Source organism: Marmota monax, unplaced genomic scaffold, assembly GCF_021218885.2.
Source record: "Marmota monax isolate L192 unplaced genomic scaffold, Marmota_monax_Labrador192_F-V1.1 WCK01_AAM20220418_F8-fsc00133, whole genome shotgun sequence".
NCBI lineage: Eukaryota > Metazoa > Chordata > Mammalia > Rodentia > Sciuridae > Marmota > Marmota monax.
The window spans coordinates 3,461,727-3,487,977 of record NW_026694821.1 but is presented as its reverse complement, the minus strand read 5'-3'; the positions used below and the strand labels follow the sequence as shown (position 1 = coordinate 3,487,977).

Below are 26,251 nucleotides of genomic sequence, written 5' to 3'. Positions count from 1 at the left end.
GCAGTTTATTTTTTAACCAACACCCTAGCAGCAAGAATGAAATGAGGACTTGTGGTGAGAGTCCACAAGTCTGGCCAAGGTCACTTTTCTTAGAGTTTCAGGCTGAAGATTTTGGGAGTCCACTCGGGGTCTGATGCTCCTGCACCCTGGCACTCCTCACTAGCCGCGTGGCCACATTCCTGGCCTCCCTCCCGACACCAGCACAATCAGGAGGAGCCACCTTGCTCTCCCCCCAGCCTTTGGTTGATCCCACAATTCTGCATTCTGTGAGCTGGGGAATGTCACCCAGAAAGGGGAGAGTGTGGCACCACGTGGTTCATTAGTAAGGGACAGCACACCTGAACCTGTGGCTATGCAGGGGGGTGGGATGAAAATCTGGTCCCCTCCCACCTGGTAAATCCATCCTCCCAGCATTCTCCAGATGCTCCCATCAGGAGGGTCTCTGTGTCCTGGTTCTGGGACACATGATGCATGAGACCTAGCTCAGCCCTCCAAGAACCTGCAGGCAGAGGCAGAGCTCCTGCCACCCTCAGGACAATGCTCCCATATAATCCACCACAGAACAGTCACGAAAAGCAGGGCTCAAAGAAGGTTATATGGCAGCTGGGACAAGCAGGTAGGGTCAGTGAACCCCCGGCCAGCCCTCCTCAGCCCCTGTCCACATTCCCTGGAGGGTACAGTCATCACACACTGTCCAACTGCACCTGAGACCCTGGCTTCAGTGAGATAGGAGGCAGGGAGACCCAGTGAGGCCTCTTAGAGGTTGAATAGTGTTCCCCAGAAGATACTTGAGACCTCTGAATGGGATTTTATTTGCATATAGCATCACTGCCAATGGGATTAGTTAAGATGAGGTTCTCCTATAGGAGGGTAGGCCCTTAATCCAACTGAGGTCCTTAGGAGAATCTTAGACACACAGGGAGAAAGCCACTGTGGAACAGCAGAGTCAGGGACTGAGGTGATTCATCTGTAAGCCAAGGAACACCAAGGATTGCCAAAAAAACACCCCAAACTTCAAGAGACAAGGTTCAAGTCTCCCTTTGGGTTTCAGAGGGAGCCCTGCTCTGCAGACACCTTGATCTCAGGCCTACGGCATCCAGAACTGTAAGAGAATGAATTTCTGTTGCTTCGGCCACCCAGTTTGTGGCATCTTGTTGTGACAACCCTAAGAAAGTAATACAAGGCCTCAGACCTCAAGTTCCTATCCCCCATTCCTATGGTGCATGTGCACACGCATAAACACACACACACACACGCACACACACACACACACACGGCCCAGAGGCAGCCAAGGCCAACCCACAATCACACTATAAATTCCTAGAGGTACTTTCCAGACAGTCTTCCTCAGAACTCAGCATCAACTGGCTTTGGGTCTGAATTGCGTGCTTTACTGGACAGCAGGGAAACTGCACGTCTTCCCAGATCCTTGGTGACTCAGGCTGGACCTGAATTCCAGCCACTCTGGGAAGGGCAGTCCTGCTTTCCTTCCCTGCCATTGAGCTCTTTTCTTGTCAGTTCTAGGGAGCGAGGCTCCCCAGGGTCTGGAGAACATGAGTGTGTGGGTACCTGGCACACGTTGTAGTGCTCAAAGAGGGACAAGAAGCCAATATCGCTACGTGCTGTAATGCCCCGGAGGAGGGTGATGTTCCCGTTCCCAGAATCCAGCTCCACCACGTCGTTGAAAACATTGGACACGGCTCTCCCAGTCAGGAGCAGATTGACAAGTTCCTGTTGATGAGAAGGGGAAGCCACGTCAAGTCTCTGAATCAGCTGTGGAGGGGAGACTAGGAAAAAGGAAAAAAAAAAGGGGGTGGGGGTGGAGAAGGAAAGCAAGCAAGGAGAGAGAGATGGAAATCAGAGGCAGGCCCTGCAGGGAAAGTTGCCATCTTTGCTCATCTAAGTGACTCAGGCACTCATCAACTTTTATTCCCTAAGCATTCATTGAGCACCACTGTACACAGGACCCTGTTCTAGTACCCACACCATTGGAGAGAACTTCAGGAGGGTAAGACATGACTCCATTCTCAGTCCAGACTGGGGTGGGGGTTAGGTGTGTCCCCATGGGATTGAAGCATGACACAGAATGTGACTGGGGCTATTAAAAAAATGTGCATGTAGAGCACTCCAGGGCCCAGATGGACAGGACACAAGGCCACATGACAGAGTAAAAGTGGCTTTGTAGACTGACTTCTGGGATGTTAATTTTTAAATAGACTTTTAGATTTTGAAATAACTTTAGACTCAATAGAAGTCATAAAAAGAGTTCATAGAGTTCCTCGTGCCCTTCACCCAGCTTCCCCCAACAACAGCATCTTCCAGAAGCAGAGCCATACGTAAAACCAGGAAACTGCCAGGCACGGTAGGGTAAGTCTTTAATCCCAGCAGCTCGGGAGGCTGAGGCAGAAGGATCGTGAGTTCAAAGCCAGCCTCAGCAAAAGCGAGGCGCTAAGCAACTCAGTGAGACCCTATCTCTAAATTTAAAAATATACAAAAATAAATAAATAAATAAATAAATAAAACAGTGCTGCAGGGCCACCTGCACTCCAGGCTTATTTGAATCTACCAGGAACAGCAAGGTCTCAGTGGAGGTGAGAGGGCAGGGCAAGATGTCTCAGGGGCAGGAAGAGCAGAAGCAGGGGGCAGCGGGAAGCCCATCTTCACCTTGCCTTGGGTATTATGTACTCGGTGGCCCCATCACTAATGCCTCAATCCAGCCCGGCAACAAGCACATGACCTTAGGACCTGCAGCAGGAGCGCTGTTTCTCTTGCAGTCTCCTTCAGCCTGTGTCCCCTGCACCAGGGTGGATCACTGTGGCTGGAAGGGACCTTCTTTATGCAATGGCCTCCTTGTCCAACCTCCTCTTAGAAATGGAGAAACCGAGGCTCACAGATGCAGAAGGACTTGCCCTGGTCACACACAGTGGGCGCCAGGACTGAACCTCCACCCACATCTGTTGGCTCTGAACATCTGTCTGGTTTCCCTTCAGTTGTCCCCACCCCTCGTTACACTCATGAAGGCCCCTGCCTGGACATGCATTCAAGATGCAGGGTGGTGGCCTCCAAGGGCCCACTGCCCCCTGGGGAAGGAGTCCAGCAAGCTGCCCCAGCACTTGGGCAGGCAGGTCTCAGTCTCACCCACCTCCACCAGGGCTGGCACCGCCCATGAATCAAGCGGGCAGGCAGCCCTCTCGCTGCTCGTGGGAATGGCCACGGCCGCCCTTTCCTAAATGGCAGAGTTTATGAAAGTGTTTTCCCCTGAATTGTGAAAACAACGTCCGGGGTTAATAAATCCCTCTGTTAACACCAACACCCCTGCCCCAGTGACAGTAAAAGAGGTCTTGGTTGATGGCCACTGAGGGAGTCCTCATTGGACAGAGATACGAAGGGGCCTCATTGTGACCTAGCAGAGGAAATGAGAAAAGAATTTGGAGGAAATATCTGTTCTAAGATACTGCACCTCAGGGGCAGAAGGGTACAGCCTTGATCAGGCAGGTTCAAGTTTTTTCCATCTGGTTTTCAACAGGAAAAAAGGGCCCTGCTCCTTAATCAAGGGTGTGTCCAGAACCTTCCACCTAGCAGAAAGCCTTCCTGAGATGGGAAGAAAGGAGCACTGGGCATCTCCCACTCCCCATCTACTTCCTTACTATTCAAAATGTGGTCTGTGAACCGGCAGCATTGCCTTTCCATGGGCACTGGGGCAGCCTATTAGAAATCCAGAGCCTCAGGCCCAAGCCCAGATGCTCTGAATCCAAGCCTGCTCTACAATAGGACCCTCGAGGGTTCGTGTGCACGTCAAAGCTTAAGCAGCTTGGGGTGGGGAAGAAGATGTCCCAGCTCATATGGTGAGTGTAACAGAAAACAGTCCTTGAACCCAGCCCCAGACTCTGGTCTGGCATCCTCTGCCAACACGTGATGGCCACCCACCTGTGGCCAACATCACTCTCTGCCCTCTGCAAAGAGAAGTTCCCATGGAGTAGAAAAGCACTCAGAGGGAGAGTGGGGCTACCCCAAGCAGCCTGTCCCCTGAGACCTTCTCCCAGAAAGGAGGACAACAGCCAACCCCATCCCTCTGTGGCTGACTGACAAACCATAGCCCCAAGCTTGCACCTGCATAGTGACCAGGCACAGTTCCAGAGCTGGGCACGAGTGAGTCAGGACCCCAGGACAACTGGGTCTTCAGCCGGATTGGAAGATCCAGCTGAATCTGTGTGAACTGAGAGTCAGAGGTCCCTGTGGTCCATGTGGCCACTGTGGGAGCCCTCGCCATGCAGAAAAAAGCACAGATAGAAATTAGGGTTGGGATTTAGCTGCCAGTCTTCCTGCTCACATGACTGGATCTGGAGCTGTTTCCTTTCCTGGTATCATGTGAGTGACTGAGAGGATCCAGGACAAGCAACTGTGCTCAGGGTCTCTCCTGCACCCCGTCAAGACCTCCTGGGGGTCCCTTTGTAGAAATGCAGCTGGAAGGGTAGTCATGAAGACAACACCCTGTAGAAACATAAAGGGTGTCATTGCTGCTGTCTCCCCATCTGGAGCCAGGGTCCTCAGCTTATGCCAGGGGCACTGCTCCCTGTGGCCTGGGCTCTGGGCAGGGCAGCACTTGGATCTCCATCCCACCTCTTCTGCGTGGGTCCAAGCACACAGATTACAGCACAGCAAGTACTCCCCAAAGAGAAGCTAAGCTGAGCTCTCTTTCCAAGTCTCCATGACCAGGAAGCCCAGCAGAGGTCGGCACACCAAAGCACTGGGAGGGTATCAGTAGGGATAAAGGAGAGACGGATAGAGGAAGAAGAACCACCTCCAGGCTGCCCCTGGGCCCCACAGTTCCCCTGACCTGTGTGCAGTATCCATGTGCTCCAATCAGGTGGGTGGTGGGAACATCAAAGTCCTGGCGAACCCTGGAAAACACAGAAAGGAGCCTCTGTTTGACCCAAGCCTCCAGGGCAAACCTCACTGGGTGATCGGGTGTTCCCCGTAGGCCCCAGGCCGAGGGTTCCAGATTGGGTGGGAACCTGCGTATCTTGTGTTCAGCGTTGTCTACAGAGGTGGCCCCTGCTCCAAAGAAATTTGGGCTCAAACCCAGGCCTTCTTGAGCCACAATCACCCCGTTCCCTGGGTAACGACTTCCATTCTGGCCTCCCCAGGCCTCTGGCCACACCAGAGGATGGCGAGAGAAGACTGATACAGCAGAAAGTCCCTTGTGCTGGGAATCCAACATCCTGCCTTCACATCCCAACTACTGCTATTAACAGTAGGGGTGGGGGCAACCTCTCCCATCTCTGAGCCCCAGTCGCCCATCTGTGAAGAGGAAGGAACAGACTCGAATGCTCTGTGATGATTTGGTTATGGCTTGAGTGTGTCCCCCGTGGGTTTCTGTGTTGACCTTTAATTTCCCTTTTATATTAAGAGGGTAGAGACTTAATTCAGCTATGATTTAGAGGCTGGGCTTCTGGGAGGAGATGAGGATTAGGTAAGGTCATGGGGTGGAGCCACCACAATTGAATCTTGGAGATTATATGAGGAGGGAGACCTGAAGAGACAGGCACACGTTCCCTGTCTCTTGCCACGTGATGCCCTGCACCTCCTCAAGACTCTGCCAGCAAGGAGGCTGACATCAGATGTGGCCCTCAACCTTGGACCTTCAGAACCATCAATCAAAATAAACCTCTTCTCATTAAAACTTCCACAGTCTGCGGGATGGCGTTCCTGGCGATAGAAAATAGACCAATACAGCCTTCTCAGATTCCAAAACAACGGTGCTACAGCTCCCGTACCGAGTACCACGCAGGCATCATTCCACAAGACCCAGGGAGATAATGGGGGCTTCAAAAAGAGGCTGGCTGCCAGGTGCGGTGGCACACGCCTGTAACCCCAGCAGCTCGGGATGCTGAGGCAGGAAGATTGCAAGTTTGAGGCTAGCCTCAGCAACTTAGTGAGTCCCTAAGCTACTCAATGAGACCCTGTCTCAAAATAAAATATAAAAAAGGGCTGGGGATGTGGCTCAGAGGTTAAGGGCCCCTGAGTTCAATCCCCGGTACCACAGAAAAGGAAGAAAGAAAAAATAAAAAGGTTTGCCCAGAGCTGCTGGGCCCAGGGCCTCCAGGCAGTCTCTTTTCAAAGCCTAGAGCCCCTCCATGCTACCCCTGTGGCTCCTTCCTCAAAAGGGGGTTCTCCAAAAGGCATAGACTGAAAAGCCCCTTTGGCAGAGTAAGTTCCTCAAACCACAAGAAATGAATTTTAGGGCTGAGCAGCAGTGGGGACAGAACAATTCAGGATGTGTCCTATCTTTGGGACCCTGTCCCCTATGAGGAGTGAGTGATGAACATTAGGAGGCAAAAAGCCCTCCCTGAACTTCAGAGTCCTCCTCAGCTTGTCACCATGCTGGGAAGCCCATTGTGGCACGTGATTCCTAAAAGGAGCAGCAAAGACCTCAAGCTAAATAGCTCCAGGAGACAAAGCATTCTTGTGATCGGAGCCATGTAACCAGCACAGAGTAAAGGAGCTACCGTCTCCCGACTGCATCCAGCAGATGCACCTTCAACCCTCTAGGACCCCTGGGAATTGGGAATTACTCTTTTGAGCAGCACAGAGAGCTGGGTTCTGGGGGCCAGGCGAGTCCCAAGTGCCTGCTTCCCAGACCACTGCACACGGCCCTGGGGGACACACCACCACCCATCACTGTATCCCGGCCCTGGCCCGCTTCCTTTATCCACACCCCAGAGAGAGCACTGCGCGGTGACCAGGGGTTGGAAGGGTTTAGCAATCAGACCGCTCATTTTTCTTTTTGGTGGAAGAGAAGGGGAACCTGGTCTCAATTTATGCTCTAGATCCAAGGTCTGCCATAAGCTCACAAAACTAAAACAGACACCCTGGCCCTGTATCCTTTCCCGACAAACTTCAGAAATTCAGCCTCCACAATACTTGCAGAGATAATGCTTTCTTGTGGTTTTTAGTGACCATGCCAAATGAGGAAGGTTTATGGCCCACATGAGATGGCCTGGGAGCACCGTCATAGGGGACTGCAGACCGCAAAGGCGTGGGGTCCTCTGGGAAGGCCCTCAGGGCTGACCCACCAGAGACAGCCCAGCAGGCCTGGGAGGGAGCCAGCCAGGGTGACTCATGGAGCACCAAACTCGGCTGGCGCTAGATCAGGCAGAAGAATTGATGGAAACGTTCTCCTCAGCGTATACAAGCATCTTCTGATGAGAAGAAAATAACCTCAAAGGAGTCCTGGGTGGACCGATAAGCATCGCTGGCCTCAGGCCACCCGCAGTTTTCAGAAGCGGTCCGATCTTCATAAGCTCACAGCCGCGTGTTCACCCAGCGGGCTTGAGAGCCTGCGTCAGCTGGGAGCAGAGGGACAAGCAGAAAGGACAATGGGAGGAAATGGCAATTGCATCCTTAGGTGCAAACACGATGGGAAATTCAGACGTGTGCTTGCATCTTAAAAGAGAGGAACATCTGTATTTCACATCAGGGCACTTGAGAGACGCCAAGGAGTGGCTCGTGGCTTCGGAGATTTACAACTTTGGCACATGTGGATGCTCAGGCCTCCCCCAGGGGAGCTGCTGCCGTACTAAGCGCGAGGAGTCCTTGGGCAGTCAGCTTGCAGGCAGGATCTGCACCAGACCCTAGTTCCAGCCCTGGCCTGCTGCAAGGCCACAAACCCCTTGCCCCTGGGCCTCAGTCTCTCTTTCTGGAACATCAGAGTCTTGGACAAGATGAGAGGTGTACTGGCATGAACTGTCCAATATGTTGAAGTCCCTGTCCCCGCCCCACCCCAGCATACCTAAGCTTATGCATCTGGAGATAAAGACTTTAAAGGGGTGAGTGAGTTAAAATGAGGCTCTTAAGGTGGGTCCTAATCCAATGGGACTGGTGTCCTTATAAGACAAGGTGTCTAAGAAAATTTGCACACACAAAGAGATCCCCCTGGGATGTGCACACATAGAGGAAAGGTCACCTGAGACACAGTCAGAAGTTGCCATCTGCAATCCTGGAAGGGGAGCCTCAGTAGGAACCAAGCCTGTTGGCACTTTGATCTTGGCCTTCAGGCTGTGGAGGTGTAAGAAATCAATTTCTGTGCTTAAGCCACCCAGATGGTGGCACTTTGTGACGGCAGGCCTACGACACCTGTACAAGTGGCTCCAATGTCATTTTAGACTCAGAGCCCTTTCTTTAAATGAAATCTTATATGCAGAAGCCTGTTTTATGAAGGGTGGTGTTACTTAGCTGGAGGCAGTACTGGGCCTTGCCCATCACCTTCTCCCTCCACCAGCCCCTGTGGCTTCTCAGGGGAACCTCTGGGTTCCACGCATCCTGGGAGCAGAAGCTGAAACCATGCAAGGGGCCCCCAAGCTCTGGGCTCCTACCCTTCTGGGCTCCTGAGCCACAAACCACGGCAGTCTCTTCCCCGGGACCGACTTACCACCCAGTTCTAGTGGGCAGGGGGGTCCTTTTCACAGTTCCCCTGGAGGCCAGTCCTGGGGACTCTTGAACAGCCCGAGGCAGGCACAAAGCTGAAGGACAGACGCCAGGCAGGCCCAGGAGCCCTGAGGCCCCACCCAGGTTCCACTGCCCATGGCTCCCGTTGGCCGGTCCCTTCACCTAAAAGCCTCCCCGTGTGAACGTGGCATTTGGCACACAAGTTTCTGAATAAGAAGAAAAATATGCCCAAGTGGCCTAGAAGCATGGCGCCAGTGTCTAGCCACTCACCTAAAACAAATGTCCGCAAGGCGTGTCAGTGGGCAGCTCGGCCTTGGCCTGACCGAGTGACCTCAGGCAAGTCCTCACCTCTTTTTCAGCCTGAGTCCTCATTTAGATGAAGCAGAGGCCTAGAGCAAAGGATCCCCGGGGACCCTCTGGGATGCAAACAAGTGAGTCTGGTTCCTGACTCTGATCTTAAGACATCCAGCTTCTCATAGGCAGTAATTAGCCAGAAGACCCAACCTGCCTCCACCTGTCCACTGGGACATCAAGCCCTGAGCAATTACGTCCCACTGCATCAGCTAATCTGGCTTCCCAGAGGCTATACCCCAACAGCACTTCCCTACCCAGCTGCAGAGGTGGAGCGTCTGGCTTATGAAAGGGCAACTGTGGTAGACCAAGAGAACCTGGCTCTAAAGGCAGGGAGCCCTGGGCTCAAACCCGAGTGCTGCCACTTACAGGTTGTCCCCTTCTCAGAGCCTTGGTGTCCCCACCTGCCTGATGGGTATGAGGACGCCTCCTGCTATTAGAGATCACTGTGAGAACTGGATGGGATGAACTATATAAAGCATCTGGCATTTGGTAAATGTTACTTCCTTTTTCCTACGATAACAACATGAAAACAAGAAAACAATGACCAAGAGGTCATGATTCCTGCAACCTTAACTATTCGTATCACAGCCAAGAACCCAGAATAAATCGAGACCTCCAAGAGGTTGAAATGTAGCTGCGAATATCTGAAAAGGGTCTGGAGAGAGCGGATATTGACTGCTTTCCCAGGAAGGCAGAGAGGGAAGGGACAATGAGTCAGAAGACCTGGGTGTCTGGCCCCTCTGCCACCTGTGCCGCATGGCCTTGGCAAATTGCTTTCTATCTCTGAGCCCTTGGGTGTGTCTTTCCCTGACGAAGATAACAATAGCCACTCCTGAGGCTTGCTGGAAGAGATCCTGAGAAGGCTTTGCAAAGGGCAGACAGCTCCAGGGCTGGAGAGCTCAATGTCAATCCCCCTGTCCAGGCAGTGAGAACTTGGTGGGAGACTGTGCCTGGAGGAAGGAAGAGAGGAGCAGCCCAGATTCCACAGCCACTGGCCAAAAAGCCCTTCCCAAGCTGTCTTCCCTCAACACCTGCCATCTTCCCCAACTCCGGGACCGCCCCTCCCAACCTCACACAATCAATCTCTGCAAACCCTCACCAGTGGCTTGTGCCCACTCTGTCCTTGCTACCTGCCGAGACCCTTGCTGCCCACCCCTCAGAGTCCTGCCTAGTGCCTCCTCCTCCATCAAGAGGAGGGACAGAAATGCTCATCTCTCCTCTCCTTAGTCCCCCTTTTCCCAAGAGCCCATGCCATCTCTTCTCCATGCACCTGTCTTGTCCTTCGGGACAGCAAGGACTTTGAGATCAGGTAATGTCATATCTGTCTGGTCCCCTGGAGCCTAGAATGAGGCACACAAGTGCACAAAGCAAATGACACCCCCACCCTGAGCTTCCCACCCCCATCCCAGGAGAGGCTGTGGGTTTCATAGGCCCCGTGAGACTGATTCCAGAAGCTGGGCCCAGGAGGGGGGTGGAGGCAGGTGGAAGTGAGCCACCCACCAGCACACTTCAGGCAGATCTGGCCCAGAAAACCCTTCTAGAAGGTTCCTGCATCTCCCTCCTCCCAAGGCCCATTGTCCTTATCTAAGCATCTAAACCCTTCATGGAACAAGAAGCGATAGTCCTTAGGTGAGTGGTCAGAGGTAAGAGATGCCCTGCAACTTAACCCCAGAGTGGCCTGAGTTTGGTTCCTCCTCAGGTGTGGGAATGAGCCCCTCCAAACAGCCCTGGGGCTGGGGCCATGAGAAGGACTGTACTCAGCTGGGCCCAGGGTGCACTCGCTGGCTGTGGCTTGCCCTCTCAGCAGCCTGGGGACCTGCCCAGCAGTGTTGGCCTGTTTCAGAGCAGACCCCGCCAGCTGAAATCATAAGGGGGTCGAGGAGGTGGTCTAGCACCAGTCGGGTACAGGCCTACTGGGGGCCTCATTTTCCATTTTATGTGGGCGAACCCTGCTGAGTGGCAGGCATCACCCCTCCCCTTCCGGTCCGGTGATGGTGATGCTGGCACAGGGTGTTAGACCAAGCCACTAGACTGGGGTGATAGGGCTGTGCCACTAACTCACCCTTCCCTTCTCCATGTCCCCACATCTGTAAAGAGGGATGATGGTCCTAGGCCTGCAGGCCTGTCCTGTGGGTTGCCACAAGACTGCAAAAGCCCAGGGTGGCAGTGAGGGCCTTGTGTCTGGCTGAGCCACCACTTTGCTCAGGGCAAGAAGGTCCATAGTGCCCCCCTGATGGGGGACCTGTGGGCAGAGGGGCAGAAGGAAGTAAGGCTTGAGGAGGGCGCCTGCCAGTCCATGACAGACATCCACACAGGTTCCCCTCCACCTGTCATGTTGGTCTGGGACATTTTTGCTGGAAGTGTTAGCGTGGACCCTCCCATCACCTGGATCACTGTTACGATGGGGCTGGAGCTCACTCAGGAAGTCCTTTTCCTCTGGTTTATTACAGGGGAGGAAGGGTCCTTGCCTACTGGATCCAGCCTCATGTGTGATGGGGAAAACCGGGCAAGAGAGGGCCACCAAGCCTGCGAGTCAGGGCTCCTGGTGTGGGGGACTCTGTTGACACCCTAATTTTTGTGGGAATGGAAAAGCTTAGGCAGGGTTCCAAGGACACCGCAGAGCACCCCCTTCTGTTCAGCACAACACATCTGGAACTGACAAGAACTGGGGATTCTCAATGATGGCTGCCCCTGAAGAAATCTCACACCACAGACCCCCAGCCAGCAGCCCCTGCCAGGTGGCCTCTAATGGGTGAGCACCCCCTCCACTCTGGAGTGAAAATCTTGGTGGTCACTTTCCTCCATTTCTGAAAAGAGCCTGTGGGGCCTCTTTCAAGCCCATCTCCAAACCCACATCCTACATTTCCTACATGTGAAACCTCCTGCACCTCTATTTCCTGACTCCAAGCACCCAGTTCCTAGCCAGTCTAGGGCCATATTCCTGCAGAAGTCCCATGATAGGTGCAGCCCAGGCCCAGCCATGGTGATGGCATCCGGTGCCTGTCACCTGGCAGGCTATGGAGTTATTGGAGTCCCCATGCAGGAGGCTTTCCTGAGAATACAGCTGGGACTCAGGGGAGAATAGTGAGGAGATAGAGAAGGGACACAAATCCCAGGCACAGTATGTACTTCCTGGATCTAGCCACTCCTGAAGTCCAGGTATTTGATAACAGTGGCTTTGTTTTCTGGTTGCACTGGTAAGAAGCGAGTTTCTTTCACTTTCTTTTGCAACCAATTCTCATAGTTGTCATCCATTTTAGGGCTATTTCCTTAAAGAAAGAAACTGGTTGGTTGTCCCTGTTGTTTTTAATCTCTCAAAAGAGTTTTGAGAGCAAGTCACCATGGTGCAGATGCTGCACGGGTCCTCCCCCAACCCTTCAGCCAATAACAAGCTAACATCCTTTGTGGACTTTTCAGATTGCCTTTGGGCAGTTGGGGTGGTCACTGGACTGAAGGCCGAGGGGCATGGGGAAGGCCTTCTACATAAGCTTCTTCCCCACCTTCTTAACCAAGGCCCAAGCCACCCGTGAGCATCAGTCTACGGTAGGCCAGGTCTGGGTGCCCCCCCGGGGGGTTGCTGCACCCCCTGTGTTGGGCTGCCCGGTCCTGTCTCAGAGCTGGCCATGACCCCCAGGGCCCTGAGCATCTTGGGCTTGTGAGAGCTCCCTGGGGAAGGCTCTATCCATGTGTGTTGGGGGGAAGCAGCAGACCAAGAAGAACATGAAATCAGGCATGAGATTTACTGTAAGCAACTGGAGATCTTAAGAAAGAAAATAAACGGCTTGAAATCAAGTGGAAAAAAAATAAACCCTTTGCAAGACTCTGCACACAGCCCGAGTAAACAAACCTCAAAGGCCTGTTCTCGACTGTTCTTTGGAGTGGTTGGGCTGTGCTCGGCGGGGACTACATCTGCCATGGCACCCGGCCCTGGCTCTGTTCTGGCTTAGGAGTGGCCTTCAGCCAGGAGCACTGACTTTGGTGCAGGGCGGCCTCCGGGCTTCAGATCCTCTGTCACACACTCACAATCATGTCACCCTTCACCAATCTCCAGCTGACCATCCACACCCACATCACCTCCCATCCAGCCACAAGTCTCGCGATGTCACCCATCCACACACACTGCATTTGGAGGGATCAGGTAGGTCTGCCCAGCCCTCCACTCCGTTTCTCCCTGGCTGAACAGCATTTGATCTTGGATTCTGCTATCTCGCTGGGTTCCCAGGACATGTTTTCAACTACTGTGCAAAGTAATCACAGGCCAGTAGGAAGCAGCATCAAAGGGTTCTCTGCAGAGCTGACTCTGGACTCCACAGAGAGTCTGATCATCTGCTCCCAAGGTTTTGAAGCTGGGTTGTTTGTAGAGCTGGGGCTTCTCCAAAGAGGGGTCCCTGGGCCATGGCGGGGGGCAGGTTGATGCCTTATTGGGAGTCAGGGGCCTCCCCGTCCCTATCACATCTGCACCCATCAAAGTCATCCTGTTGCATTTTCTTAACTCCTTGACCTTTAAATAGATGTTTTAAAACTAATCAGATTTTCACAATAAGGAGTCTAAAAAGTACTAGCCCAACCCTGTCCTTCTGGAAATAAAGAATTAAGACACAGGTTGAGTCAGCCTATGGCTTGTGGGCAGCTGAATTGAGAAGGGGAACCCAGACATCCTGATGCTACATCAAAGTCACCAAGTGCAAGCTTTCATGTGACGCACCACCCTGCTGGGTGTCTCTGCACAGGTCACACGGTGACTGAGCAGGATGACACTGGCACCTGCCAGTCTCAGTGTCCATAAGAAAGGCCTTTGCCTGTTGCTCACCAGGAGGCAGCAGGCCGGAAGTGGGTCTCCCAGTCTCAGGAATAGTCCTCATCGCCATGGACGACAGGAAGCCTTCAGAGGGCCAAGGTGGGGTGCCAGGGGACAGAGGGACCCACGTGGTTGTGCAATGTGACTGGTTTATAATAGGGAGAGGATGCTTGCAGGGACTCCGCTTAGGAAGGTGAGAGGATGCCTTCCTCACAGGAAACCTCTATGAGTGCCAAGAATGTAAGCGTGCTATGTGAAGTGGCTTCAGGGGGACTCTCAGGATCTGGCCAGCACTGGGGCTGCCGCTGTCCCTGTGCTCATTGTCATCCCTGTCTTTCCTCCTCAGGAAACCCCTGGACCACAGGTGGGGGAAGGGTCAGCTGATGCCCCATCTTGAGCAGCCCTGTGGACATGAGCACAGTGGTCACGAGAGAGCTCAGATCTGCAGCAGCCCCAGAGACCCCTGGGTGGCCTGAGGTCGAGTTCTTACCTGAAGCCCTCAGTCTAACAAAATGTTTTCTTGAACTTGAACAAATCAGAGTTGGTTGCTCAAGTTTGCCTCTACCCCAGGTCCTTAGCTGGGTCTCTCCATCTACCCCTCAGCAGGGTCCAACCAAGCAAGGGTACTCTGTGCCCGGGAAGCCCACTGATGCTCAGGAAGGACCTGCCACTTCACCACATCACCACAGAGGACCACCATGAACTTCAGGACATCCTTTTGTTTGTTTGTTTGGTACCAGGGATTGAACCCAGGGGCACTAACCACAGAGCCACATCCCCAGCCCTTTTTTTTTTTTTTTTTTCATTTTGAGACAAGGTCTTGCTGAGTTGCTCAGGGCGTCATTAAGTTGCTGGGGCTGGCTTTGAATTCACAATCCTCCTGCCTCAGCCTCCTGAGCCTCTGGGATTACAGGTGTGCACCTCCACGCCCAGCTGGCTGGCATATCCTCATGGCTGCATCTACTGGGGAGGCCTGGTAGCCTCCACCTGGGACACCAAGACAAGCCAGAGGCAAGAAAATATAGGAAAACACACGAGCTCATGGTCCTGCAGCAGCCACTGCTAAAGGCTCCCACCCTGCAGGAGCCGTGATAACCTGGTTCCCCGAGGAAAGAGCCCGAGGAGTGACCAGGCCTAATGAACCTGTCTTACTCCCAGGCTCAGCTCTGTTAAGCACAAACCAAAAGCTCTGGCTTGGGCCAGATCACCTGGGGGAACCCTGTTTGTCAGGTTCACTTGCTGTGTAACCTTGGGGGGAACCACTCCCTGCCCTAAGCCATGGGGACCACAGTGGCACCCGCCTAACTGGTTGTCATGGAGGATCAAGAGGTTCAAAGAAAAGGATTGGGCACACAGGGAGCTTCATAATGCTGGTTGCCATTATCCTTACTGCTAATAGGACTTCCTCTGTATTGTCCTCTAAGGAAAGGGGAAGGCGAGAGACAGAGGAATGACAACCAACCTGTGCAGCCAACATCACACAGGTCTCTATCTGGGTCCTCTGGAAGGCAGAGGCCTGAGGAGGCCCAGCCTGCACCCAGAGCCTCAGGATACCTGCTGCAGGGCCCATAGTAGGTCCTCAGGGCCCTGAGGGAGCAGCTGGACTGTATCTATGTGTGTCGGTGTGTGTGTCTATGCCTCTGTGTGTGTGTGTGTGTGTGTGTGTGTTGACAGGACTGTGACTTCAGGCCATGCACATGAGGCTGTGCAGTCTAGGCTGTGGGGCAGAATTCCCCACCCTGATGCCCATTAGGTGCCACAATCTGGACAGGGCACCACTGCTGCCCAGCTCCACTGGATGGGACAGGGAGGGGCAGCAGTGGCCTAAGTCCTCCAGTTCTGACCCATGTGAAGAGTGTTCTGGACAGGGGGCATCAAGGCCCCATCTAGAAGGAGAAGACTCCACACAGGAGACCGCACATAAATAGACTGCTTGTGATCACTCAAGCTCGGAGCCCAGACGCAGGGCAGAAGGTCCCCTGCACAGATGGGGAAGCTGAGGCCAGCACTACCAAGCCTGGCCCACCTGAGAGTGCAGGCTTCCCCAGTGAGGCCAGAAGACAACCCCCCCCCCCAACACCTCCAGCCCAGGGATTAGCAAACCAGGCTCAGGGAGAGGGCCGGCGGCTTATGGTCTCCATGCACGTGAGCTCACGCCAGGAATGAATTATATCATTATGGCAGGATTAGAAGAAAAATGCCATTAGAAAGCGCTGTGCACACACCGATTTAATAAGGTCAGTAGCAGCAGGCAGCAGGCAGGCCAGCACACGAGGTCCCACAGAGCCCCGCAGTCCTCCTCCCGCCTGCAGCAGAGACCCTGGGGGAGCAGCCACAGGCCAGCGGGGCCCAGCCAGGGCAGGAGGGCAAACATGTCCTTCTGCCAGGGCCTCTCCTGCCTGTGCACCTCAAAGCTGCCCAGGGACTTTGCAGTTCCCAAACCTGCTGGGAGTCGTTCCGAAATCTTCCCTATAAAGCACCTTCCCAAGGTGCTTGGACCTTGGACCTTCCCAAGTCCCCTCCTCTGGGTCTCCATCTCAAGCTCTGCCTGCCTGCCAAGTGATGCCACCACCAAGTGTACTTTACAAAACTATCCCTGTACTATTCTCCTGCTGTGCTCCCTAGGGACGATGCCCAGGTGGTAAATACAGACAAGAGGCCTAGAAGGCTCCGAGGGAATCAGTTTCATGGAAGGGCTCAGCTCTAGGGCAGCCTAGGAGCCCGGGGTCCAGCAGAAGAAAGTCAGGGCCACTGGCATTCCTACCTCTCCCTCTGGGTACCGCCCAGGACTCCCAGTAGCCTGCTGGCGGCTGCAGGACAGTCTTGGCCTACAGAGAGACCCTGCCCTGAACTCGGGGTCTGCAGCCATTTCCCAGGTCTCAGCCTCACTGTCCACCCCTGCACAAGTAGCAAGGATGAGAGCCTTAAATGTGCACACAGCAGTCACATGCAAGCTTGCAGAGGTCCCTCTTGAGTTGTGCCCAGCATAAGTGGGGACACCACAGAGAAGGGGACCTTGGAATATGTAGGACGGGCCTGCTCTGCTCTTCCACCAGCGCTTCCCCTCCTCTGCTGCCTCACTAAGCACCAAGCCCTGCCCTGGGCTCTGGGGAAGGGGCACAGGGAGACACAGATAGCCCCCGCCCAGGGAGTTGACAGAGAAAGATACTCACAGCTCCAGGGACCTGGACAGGATGGCAGACAGGGTGAGCAGGATGCATCCATAGGGGCCTGCTTGGAACTGGGAAAGGAGAGAGAAGTGAGTACCTTCCACACACCTCCAGCCCTCAGCCTGACACTCTTTGGGGGGCTCCTGGACTCACAGCCTCCCATCAGGTGGCCACAGGACAGACCCTGGGCAGGTCTCACCAGCCAGATCCCCTCATCATAGGGATGCACCAGCCCAAGTGACAGAAGGGGCAAAGCACAGGAACACCACGGAGCATATCCACAGACATCAAGCTCAGGGAGGGAGGAGGCCCAAGGAAGGTATTATGGAGGCCTGATGTCTAAATACAAACCCCAGGAATCAGAAGAGAAGTGAACACCACTCATAGCATGGGAGGTATGTGCACAGGCCCTAAAGCAAGAGCGGGCAAGTTCACTGTGCTAGGGCCTAGAAGAGCCCAGTTTGGGGAAATACAAATGAATGAATGAATGAATGAATGGATCCACGTCCATCTTAAATTACCCTTCCCTTAATTCTGTGATCTCAACCCAATTGCTTCACTTCTGTTACTCTCAGTTTCCCCAGTGTCTGCAGACATGTTCTGACCACTGCAGAGTTATGTGGATGTCCTGCAAAAGAGGATACACACCTGCGGGTGGGGTGGGGGGGCTTGGACCTGCAGACCTGTGACACAGCTCTGCTGCTGACCTGCATGCTGGCCTTTCCTTCTGGAATACCTACGCACTGCTGCCATGGACCCACACCTTGTTTGGGGGAAGCCCTGGTACTTTTGAGGTCTGTCTCCCCTCCACGTGCCTGTGATACCTACAGACCACAGGACTGAGATGAGGAAGGACACGGAAGTCCTGGTGAGCCCTAGCTGGCTGTGAAACTATGGGGAGGTTTGGGTGGGCATTTGCCCAGTCCTTGGCCCACCCTCAAGAGCCTTTACCCTGAGCCCTCTGCAGAGGCTGGGGAGATGAACCCCACCTGGGGCTTCCTGCCCTTGCCAGAACACAGTGAATGGCAGCAATATTCCATTTTGCTTTTGAAAACATTTATTAAAATTATCTCATCAAATTCAAGCTGCCAAGACTTGGGAGGCCACGGGGCAAGGCGCCGGCTGGAAAGGCGAGCCCCGGCAGGCAGTTGGTCCGGAAACCTCACTTAGGGGCCGGAACCATGTCTGGTGCCACTCGGGAAGAAGGGGCCATTCTTCCACCCCAGATCTCCGGCCCTGGAGAGACCTGAGCCCTCCAAAGGACTTCAGTGGGCCGTGGGGGCGGGGGTATCCCTGAGCCAGCCCGGGGTCTGCCAGACACCTCACCCAGAGGTGAGCGGTAATGAAAACCCAGCAAGGAGGCTATTTATTTTGGGCAGAGACGGTTTGGTGTACATTTCCAGGCCTGGCACCAGGAGCCCCTCTGAGACCCAGCCCATGAAAAATGGATTTGGTGAACCTAGTGCTGAGGCAGCTCCGCTGCTTCCAGCAAAAACATAAATCAAGCTTCAGGGGGAGACTCTGGCTGCCAGATTGAGAAGGGCCAAATACTGAATGGACCGGCAGAAGCAGGGAGCCAAAGCTGGCCAGGGATGGACAGCTCGAGGCCAGAGGCCTTGAGTGTCTCTCTCCCTGCAGCAGCCATACTCTCCAAGTCCCTTTCACAGTCATTTTCATGCCTAGGCTTCACTGAAACCCAGGGACACAGGCCAAGGGTGAGACCCATGTTACAGGTAGGGATACAGAGGCCCTAGCACTGCTGGGCAGCCAGAACCTTTGGGGACAGTTATAAGACCTCCAAAACTTGGGCCGTTGGAATGATCTCCCTGGAGCCTCTCCTTGGCCCCATAAGCCTCAGCAATCACTTCCCTTGCCTGACTAGGTAGCTCCAGGCCCTGCCTCATCTGAGGATGTGACACGTGTGACCTTAGTCCTGGCCACCCTGGTGGAGTCCCCACACTGGGTTCATAAGTCTCTCAGGTGCACTCTGGGTTTAACAGGGGGCCCCCTTCCTGCTGATTCAGACTGCCTATACTCCATTTGGAAAACATGCCTCCCGGTGTTTAAGTTTCTCCTTGACCACCTCTATTGGAGCTGGAATCTGCAGTCCTTCACCTTCCAGATGAGGAAACTGAGACCCAGGGACCTCTGCAAGGCTGCATGTGGGCAAGCAAGAAGGCAGGGGGGTCCAGTCTCCTGGTCTTAGCTCACATTGTAAGATTTCCCTCTTGTTTTTACATGTCTATGGCTCGCCCATCCCAAGGTGGCCCTAAACCACGGTGACAATGGACGCCCACAATGAATGAGGACATTGCTCAAGTCCTGACATGCTACACAAGGCCCTGAGGCAGATGCCGCTATTCCCCATGTCTGGCAGAGGAGAAACTGAGGGGCAGAGGAGCTCCATGTGTTGTCTGAGGCCTCAGAGCTAGTAGGGAGCTAACCCGGATCCAAATTCAGGCCAATTATCTCTGGAGGCCGAGTCCTCTGCCCTTGGAGAGTGTAACCTCCTCCTCTGCAAAGCCAGGCTGCCACAGCCCCACTGGGAACTCCAAGATCCCTCTGGCTGCACTGCTCCTGACCCTGGCCACGTCCCTCCTAGCTCACAGTAGAGAGTGGCTGTACAGTTTACAGACTGGACACTGCAGGGTCCCTGCTTGGGCCAATCCAGCCTCCCCAGGACACCAGATGAGGTCCTGTCCCAAGCAGTGTCCCCATGGGCACTGCTTGCCCTCCAACCCTGACTTGGAAGCCACTTCCTTTTCTCCCAGCTGGTCCCGGGACACACCCATTAACACAGAGCTCCAGAGGAGGGTGCTTGCTCCTGGACACAGAGACAGCTCTGCAGCCACCATCTAATTGCTGCTTCTCTTTCTTCCAACCCCACCAGTCCTAGCCCTGCTCTTTGCAGCCCCAAAGCTAACTTGTGTCCATGACCAGCCCACGAGGATGCGATGGAGAGCCTGGAACCCCTGCCCCAAGTCCACCCTTCTCCAGACACATCACCCATCATCCTCAACGCACCACCCAGAGGCCCACGTGCCCTCCTGCCATCTTGGCTGATGGAGAGGACAGCTCCAGGTCACCAGCATCTCTCCTACAATGAAACCAGAAGGCTCAACACTGCCCATCCCACAAGCAGACGCCACGGTTCATACCTGATGAATGCTGTACTGAAGGAAAGTCACCAGCTCCTCGTAGCAGGTCAGACTGTGCAGTGTGAGCTGGGAAGGAACACACACTTGTGAGCTGCCATTTCCTCGGGGCCAAGCCCATCCCAATCCCGGTCAGAGCCTGTGGCCCTGGCTTCAGCCACTACACACCCCACTGTGACCCTCCCTAGGCTGAGAGTAGCAACCTGCAGAGCTGGCGCTGGGACATGCCCCACATCTAATGCAACTCACGGCTTCCCAGAACAGCCAGGGTCTCTGGGGGTGAGTGCCCAGCAGCAGCCCTGGGCCCACCTTTAGAACCCCAAGAATGTCGCAGGTTGTGGGACTAAGCACAGGACCCAGCATTGCACGTGGCCGTAGGGAGGGCTGCACCCTGCATGCCAGTCATAGCTGAGAAGAGTCCGGGGATTGAGGAGGCTAGCACATCCAAATCACAATGCCAGGCTAGGGGAGCCCAACAGGCCAGGTCCAGAGTTATTGGAAAGCAGCAAATATGAGTCCCTTTTGTTTACTCAGGCAGGTCTGAGAGGGAAAAAAAAAAAAAAACGCTTTAAAAAAAATTAGCCAAGTGAGGCCCTTAATTAGGGTCCCAGGGTCACATTGGCCCAAAGCTAGGTCAAATAAAACAAGTGGGTTAAAATGAAAATTCTAGCCAGGGGCAGTGTTGCACGCCTGTAATCCAAGCAGCTTAGGAGGCTGAGACAGGAGGATCACGAGTTCAAAGCCAGCCTCTGCAAAAGTGAGGAGCTAAGCAACTTGGTGAGACCCTGTCTCTCAATAAAATACAGAAAAGGGCTAAGGATGTGGCTCGGTGGTCGAGTGCCCCTGAGTTCAATCCCTGGTGCCAAAAAGTAAAAACAGAAGATTCTAAACAGACGGCAGGATTTTCTTTTTCTTTTTTTTTTTTTTTAACTTCACAGCTTTTGTATTTTCAAAATAACCAACAGTACATTTCCCATTTTTTCACTCTGTACCATGGACGTCTGGCTTCGTGGCAGGAGCTCCATGCTATCAAAGTCCTTCCCCACCTTTTAACTGCCTCCCCTCTGCAGACTGGCACCATTGTACCCCCCACCCCCCAGGTCTTAGAAAAGAGGCTGGAGAAAGAGGAAGAGGGACCTGGGGGAGGGCTGGGGCTCAGCCCGGGGTGCTGTGTACAGGCTGCTGGGGACCCCAGGCCTGCGCGCCCCTGAGGTGTCGGGAGTCACTGGCCACAGAACCAGCGCTGGCAGCCGCCCACCCCCAAAGCCAAACACCTCTGTCCCCTCCCCAACCCGGGGGGCGTGGACACGGTGGGCACGGGCTGCAGGAAGGGCCCGGGCATCCCCAGCTGTGGGAGGATTTACTTATAGGAAAGGAGACAGTCCCCAAACAAAGCCAAAGTTTGCGTGATAACTTTCCAGAAAGCCGTACTGTTTCTAAGACTCCGTCGGCTTTGTATTTCCCTGTTGGGCTGAACTGCTCGCTTCCCGAAGACCTAAAAAGGAAAAGACGGTGCGTGAGTCCTCTGCCAGGAAAGAACGCCCTCCCGCCAGCACAGGACCGCATGTGCCTTCCCCTGAGGACAAATGGAAGGTGGCTGCCGAGGACAGAAGGAGCCAAAGGTGTCTCGGGTTTCCCTGCTGCAGACTCACCTCCTAGCCTGGGTCCAGGGGACTCACGGGGGAGGGGGGAAAAGAAAGAATGAAAAAAAAAAAGAGCAGGGTGTGCCCTTGGAATAGCCAAACCCACACCCTGGCAGTGGGAAGCCTGACTCCCACCACAACTGAGGATTGCCTGCCCACGGGAATGTTGGCTGGCAACGTTGGCCCTCGTGTCCACTAATGGGGGATCCCAGCTCTGCCTCTGGAGCCTCCTCTCTGCGACCCCTTGGTTAACTTCCCTTGGTGTGCAGAGCAGTGTGGCATGGACAAGTGTAGGGCTCGGATTGGGGACCCATTGTACCACTAGCTGCTGTGTGGCCATGGATCAGCCACCTTCCCTCTCTGGGCTTCTGTTTCTGAATCTCTAAAACAGGCAGAAATACAATTCCTACCTCATCTGCTCTTAGAGCTGCTGCAATAGATGCTAAGGGCCTAGGTTAATAAGCTCCCTGGAACACAGTACAAGACAGGTAATAGGGGCTGGGGTTGTGGCTCAGTGGTAGAGTGCTTGCCTAGCATGTGTGAGGCGCTGGGTTCGATCCTCAGCACCACATAAGAATAAATAAATCAAATAAAGGTATTGTGTCCATTTACAATTAAAAATTTTTTTAAAAAGGTCATCAACAACAATAATGACGATGATATCTCACCTCTACTTTTGTGATGCTTAGTGTATGCCACGCGCTGTCCTAAGCACTTTATATTTATTATTTATCACCAATTTATACTGATAAATGATTCAGATGAATAATATTATTATATTTATTGCATATTATTTATTTATACTGACTCATTTAGTTCTCACAACCATCCTATTAAGTAATCATTACCATCATCCTCATTTTCTAAACAAGTAAACATGAGGCACAGAGAGGTGAAGTTAGCTGCCTAAGGTCACATAGCCATCGAGCAACAGCTTCAGAGAGTTCCTTCTCATAAACCCTATGCTACAGTGACCAACATGCACCCCAGAGTGTGCTTCTTAGCCCCCAAAATTACTTCCTTTGCTAAAGTTAAGCCACAAATTTAAAAAAATTGAAATTTTTTGTGGCTGGGGATGTCCTCAGTGGTAGGGCCAGGACAAAGGGATGCTTCCGCTCTGAGGGGTCGAGGAGAAGAGGCAGCCAGTGAGCTCTGCGGACTGTGTGGGGCAGGACGGAGGCCACAGGGAAGAGCCCAGGTGGGTCAGGGCACAGCATCCAGGGCTGGGCTCCACCATCCTCTGCTCACCTCTCAAGGGAAATGCCAATCCTGGGGGGACCAGGGAGAGCAGCTGGGTCAACCTGAGGGGCTGTTTCTAAGGCCCCCGGGAATACAGCGGGGAAGTGGGTACCTGGGCCACAGGTTCTCAGGGGCTCCCAGAGCTCCCAAGGAGGCAGGCTGCGCAGACAGGAGCATACCTTCCCAGGTGAGGGCTGCAGCCCGTGCAGTCAGCAGAGCTGTGCAGAGGGTCTGTGCCCTGGCCTATCCCTGGGCTCCCCAAACACAGTCCATCCACCCCACAGACAGGAGAGCTGCAAACAGCTTGCCTGCCACCGCGGCTGGCGTGGCCCTTGGAACCACTTACAGCGCGACCACAGCTCTCTGTCGGCCCCCAGCCCGCCACAGGATGTCTGCAATGGCCAGGGTGAGGCAGCGGGTCCTGTGGGTGTCTGAAGGCTGCAGCTGCCTGAGAACAAGAAGGACAAGCAGGAATGCGTCAACGCCCACGGCACAAGAAGCAGAGGCGGCCCAGCCCATGGGGATGCCCAGGCGGCCCTTGTGCAGATGGCTCTTCTCCCCTGACTCCCAGAGGATCACTTGCAGCCTGGGAACTTCATGGCCACGCCCGGGGAGGAAGGCCCTCTGTGGATGAGAGCCAGGGAGGACCCAGGAGTCGGGTGCTGGTGGAGGCAGCCAAGGCACTGGAGCAGGGGACCCAGGAGACCTGGCAGGGCCCGGAGGGTGCCGGCAGGACAGGAGACGTGGTGTAGCCTGGCTTGCTGGATGCTTAGATACAGAGTGTGGGAGGAGGGGGAGGGGGAGGCAGGTTGACCCTTGTGGCTTTGGGCTACACGCTGGTGCCACCAGCCGAAATAAGGAGCGTGTGGCTGGAGGAGGCAGATGTGGTGGGCGGTGACACGCTGCACCTCTGACTTACAGAGCAAGGGGTGCACGTGGATCCCCAGGTGGAACTGTCAGGCCCACTGAACTACAGAAGGGGGGCGGGGCTCAGCACAGATTTCCCAGACAGAAGATGAAGAAGGGGCAAGTAGCCAAGGATGAGGTCCATTTGTGGTACCAGGGAGGCCAACAAGGAAGGGTCAGAGGGGTGGGGCAGAACAGGAGACCAGGCAGGGCACAGTCTAGGCACAAAAGAACTTTAACCGGCATAGCACGCCTGAAATTTCAGCTACTCAGGATGCTGAGGCAGGAGGATCGCAAGTTGAAGTCCAGGCTGGCAACTTAGTGAGACACAGTCTCCAAATAAAAAAAAAAAATTTGAAAGGGCTGGGGATGTACTCAGTGGTAGAGGCTTGCCTAGCATATACAAGGCACTGGGCACTGGGTTTAATCCCCAGCACCACACACACACACACACACACACACACACACACACAATTACAGAGCTCTCTTGCAATAAAAATGGTGACTAAGAGGTTCCTGGTGTGTGGAGGGAACGAGAGGGTGGATGGGAGACAACCAAATATAGATGTTTCTTTCCACTTGACATTTCCAGGGCTTGTTAGAGCTCTGTCTGGCCTTCTCCTGCAGGCTGGGAATTGTTTCTAAATTCATACAAAAGCTAGTGTGACTGGTTCTCTCTTCCTAACAGACAAAGGGGTTTGATGAAGACTCTCCTGGGGTCAGAGGAGTGCAAAGTGGGGGGTCCCAGGTTTCCAGGCACCAAATCTCTCTGAGCTCCATACCTCAGTGTGTAAGGGAGACAGTAGTGGCGTTTCTCCCTCCTGTCCAGGGCAGAAGAAGGGAATCAGGAGACCAGGACATAGCCACCATGGTGAGCAGCAAGCCATCGCTGACCAGTGCCTGGGACATAGAGCCAGGGACCCACAGACAAGCTGTTGTGGCCCCACTAAGGTAAAACAAGAGGCGATAGGACCCCAGCTCCCTCAGTTTCCCCATCCAGAAATGGGCAACGACAGTGATTCCTCTCTGCTGGTGCTGGGAACTTTAAATGAGATGATGGTTGGGAGGCCCCTGACTCGAGACCTGGCACCAACAGTTCCTGTCACTATTGTCCAGTGAAAAAACTCAAGTCCCCGCTTGGGTCAAATCCACAGAAGGGGAGACCCCCAGCATCCAGCGTGAACTTGGCCCCGAGCTCCTGCCCCTGGAGACCCTTCAGACGGGCACTCAGGCACTCAGGGAAATGAACCAGCACACTGCCTGCTCCTTCGGGCTCAGGAAGCCCATCGTGTTCCTCACAGGAAACGGTTACGGTGCGATCGCCAAACCGGACGACCCGAGCTATCGGGAGCCCCGGCCCAGGTCACCCGCTAATAAGGAAAACAACGTTGAGAAAACACTGCTCTAGGTTTCAGGAGAGGCCACGCCAAGGACAAGAGGGCCAGGAGAGCAGAGCTTGTGGGACAAAGGAGAAAGAATTGGACGTTTATCTCTTTGGAATCAGAACCCACAAATGTGGTCTCTGACATCCCCTGGGTCATTCCATGTCCTGCCACGTCCTGTCGATCGCACATCTGAGTCTTACATCCATCCTGCTCTTGGGCCCTGTCCACAGCTGAGCTGTTGCTGATGGTGCCCGCCAGCGTTCCTGCTCCCTCCTGCCCCCGTCACGCCTACTCACTGTGTGTCCAGGGAGGGGACCTCTGGCAACAACACAGCCCTCCTGGCATAGCCACTGCTCCAGATTAGAACACCTGACCTGGGTAGGAGCTGAGCAAAGGTGCGCGTGGCTCACACCTGTGCTGCAAAACCTCCATGTCTGAAATCAAGGGAAGCCTTCCGAACCCTGTGCTCTCTGTGCCCACCGACCGGAGCAGGTCATCCTCGGTTGGAAACGTCAGTGGAGCAACAAGGAAGGTCTAAAAAGCCAACGCACCACAGAGACCCTGTGGAATGCAGCCTCGGATCACCTCTTTAAAAGCCCCCTGTTCCTGCTGATGGGTAGAATCAGCCTTTGGGACAGGAGTCCCCTCTGTTTCTCCTTTGCTAGAAAAGCAATAAAACTTCTTTTCCTTTTTTCTCAAAAAATAAAATAAAATAAAAAATAAAAGCCAACACATATTGAGTGGGTGTTATATGCTCTGTATCATGACATCAAATCATGAAAGCACCCCATGAGGTAAGACCTTTTATCATCCCCTTTTAAAATGGGGAAACTGAGGCCCCAACACTTGATCTTTCCAAGGTCACACTGTTGGTAAGAACTAGGAAAGAATAAACACTGAGGAAGGAAAGAAGGGAGGGAGGGAGGGAGGGAGGGAGGGAGGGAGGGAGGGAAGGGAGCCAGGAGAGCAGAACCAACTGTCTTGGGCACTTGGTTTCAGGAGCCAATGTCCCTTTGCCTCAGAGCCTGTCTTTTCAGCACACGACCAAGAGCTCTTGCTCCCCATCTGGGGGGCTTTGCTCGCCGCCCCTCTGACCCTCCCTGTCTCTACTCCTAAATCCCTCTTTCCACTAGTTTCCGTGGAGTAACTTCTC

At 54.0% G+C, this 26,251-nt stretch overlaps 1 protein-coding gene across 4 annotated transcripts in view; it reads right to left on the bottom strand.

Annotated features, from left to right (window-relative positions):
• The window catches only part of Mindy4 (MINDY lysine 48 deubiquitinase 4), a 109,763-nt gene that overhangs the window by 13,607 nt on the left and 69,905 nt on the right, over nt 1–26,251 (bottom strand). For 3 of the 4 annotated variants that reach the window (XR_006847612.2, XR_009225086.1, XM_046426028.2), the window contains 6 exons: nt 23,154–23,255; nt 21,357–21,420; nt 19,929–19,994; nt 16,774–16,841; nt 4,838–4,901; nt 1,570–1,731 (listed from right to left, as the gene is read on the bottom strand). Coding sequence is in view for 2 of the 4 variants with exons in the window: in XM_046426028.2 (XP_046281984.1) it covers nt 1,570–1,731; nt 4,838–4,901; nt 16,774–16,841; nt 19,929–19,994; nt 21,357–21,420; nt 23,154–23,255 (526 nt within the window). In the remaining 2 variants the exon portion in view is untranslated. Of the gene's footprint in view, nt 1–1,569; nt 1,732–4,837; nt 4,902–16,773; nt 16,842–19,928; nt 19,995–21,289; nt 21,421–23,153; nt 23,256–26,251 lie in introns of those variants that run through there. The other variant, XM_046426029.2, reaches the window with a different exon arrangement.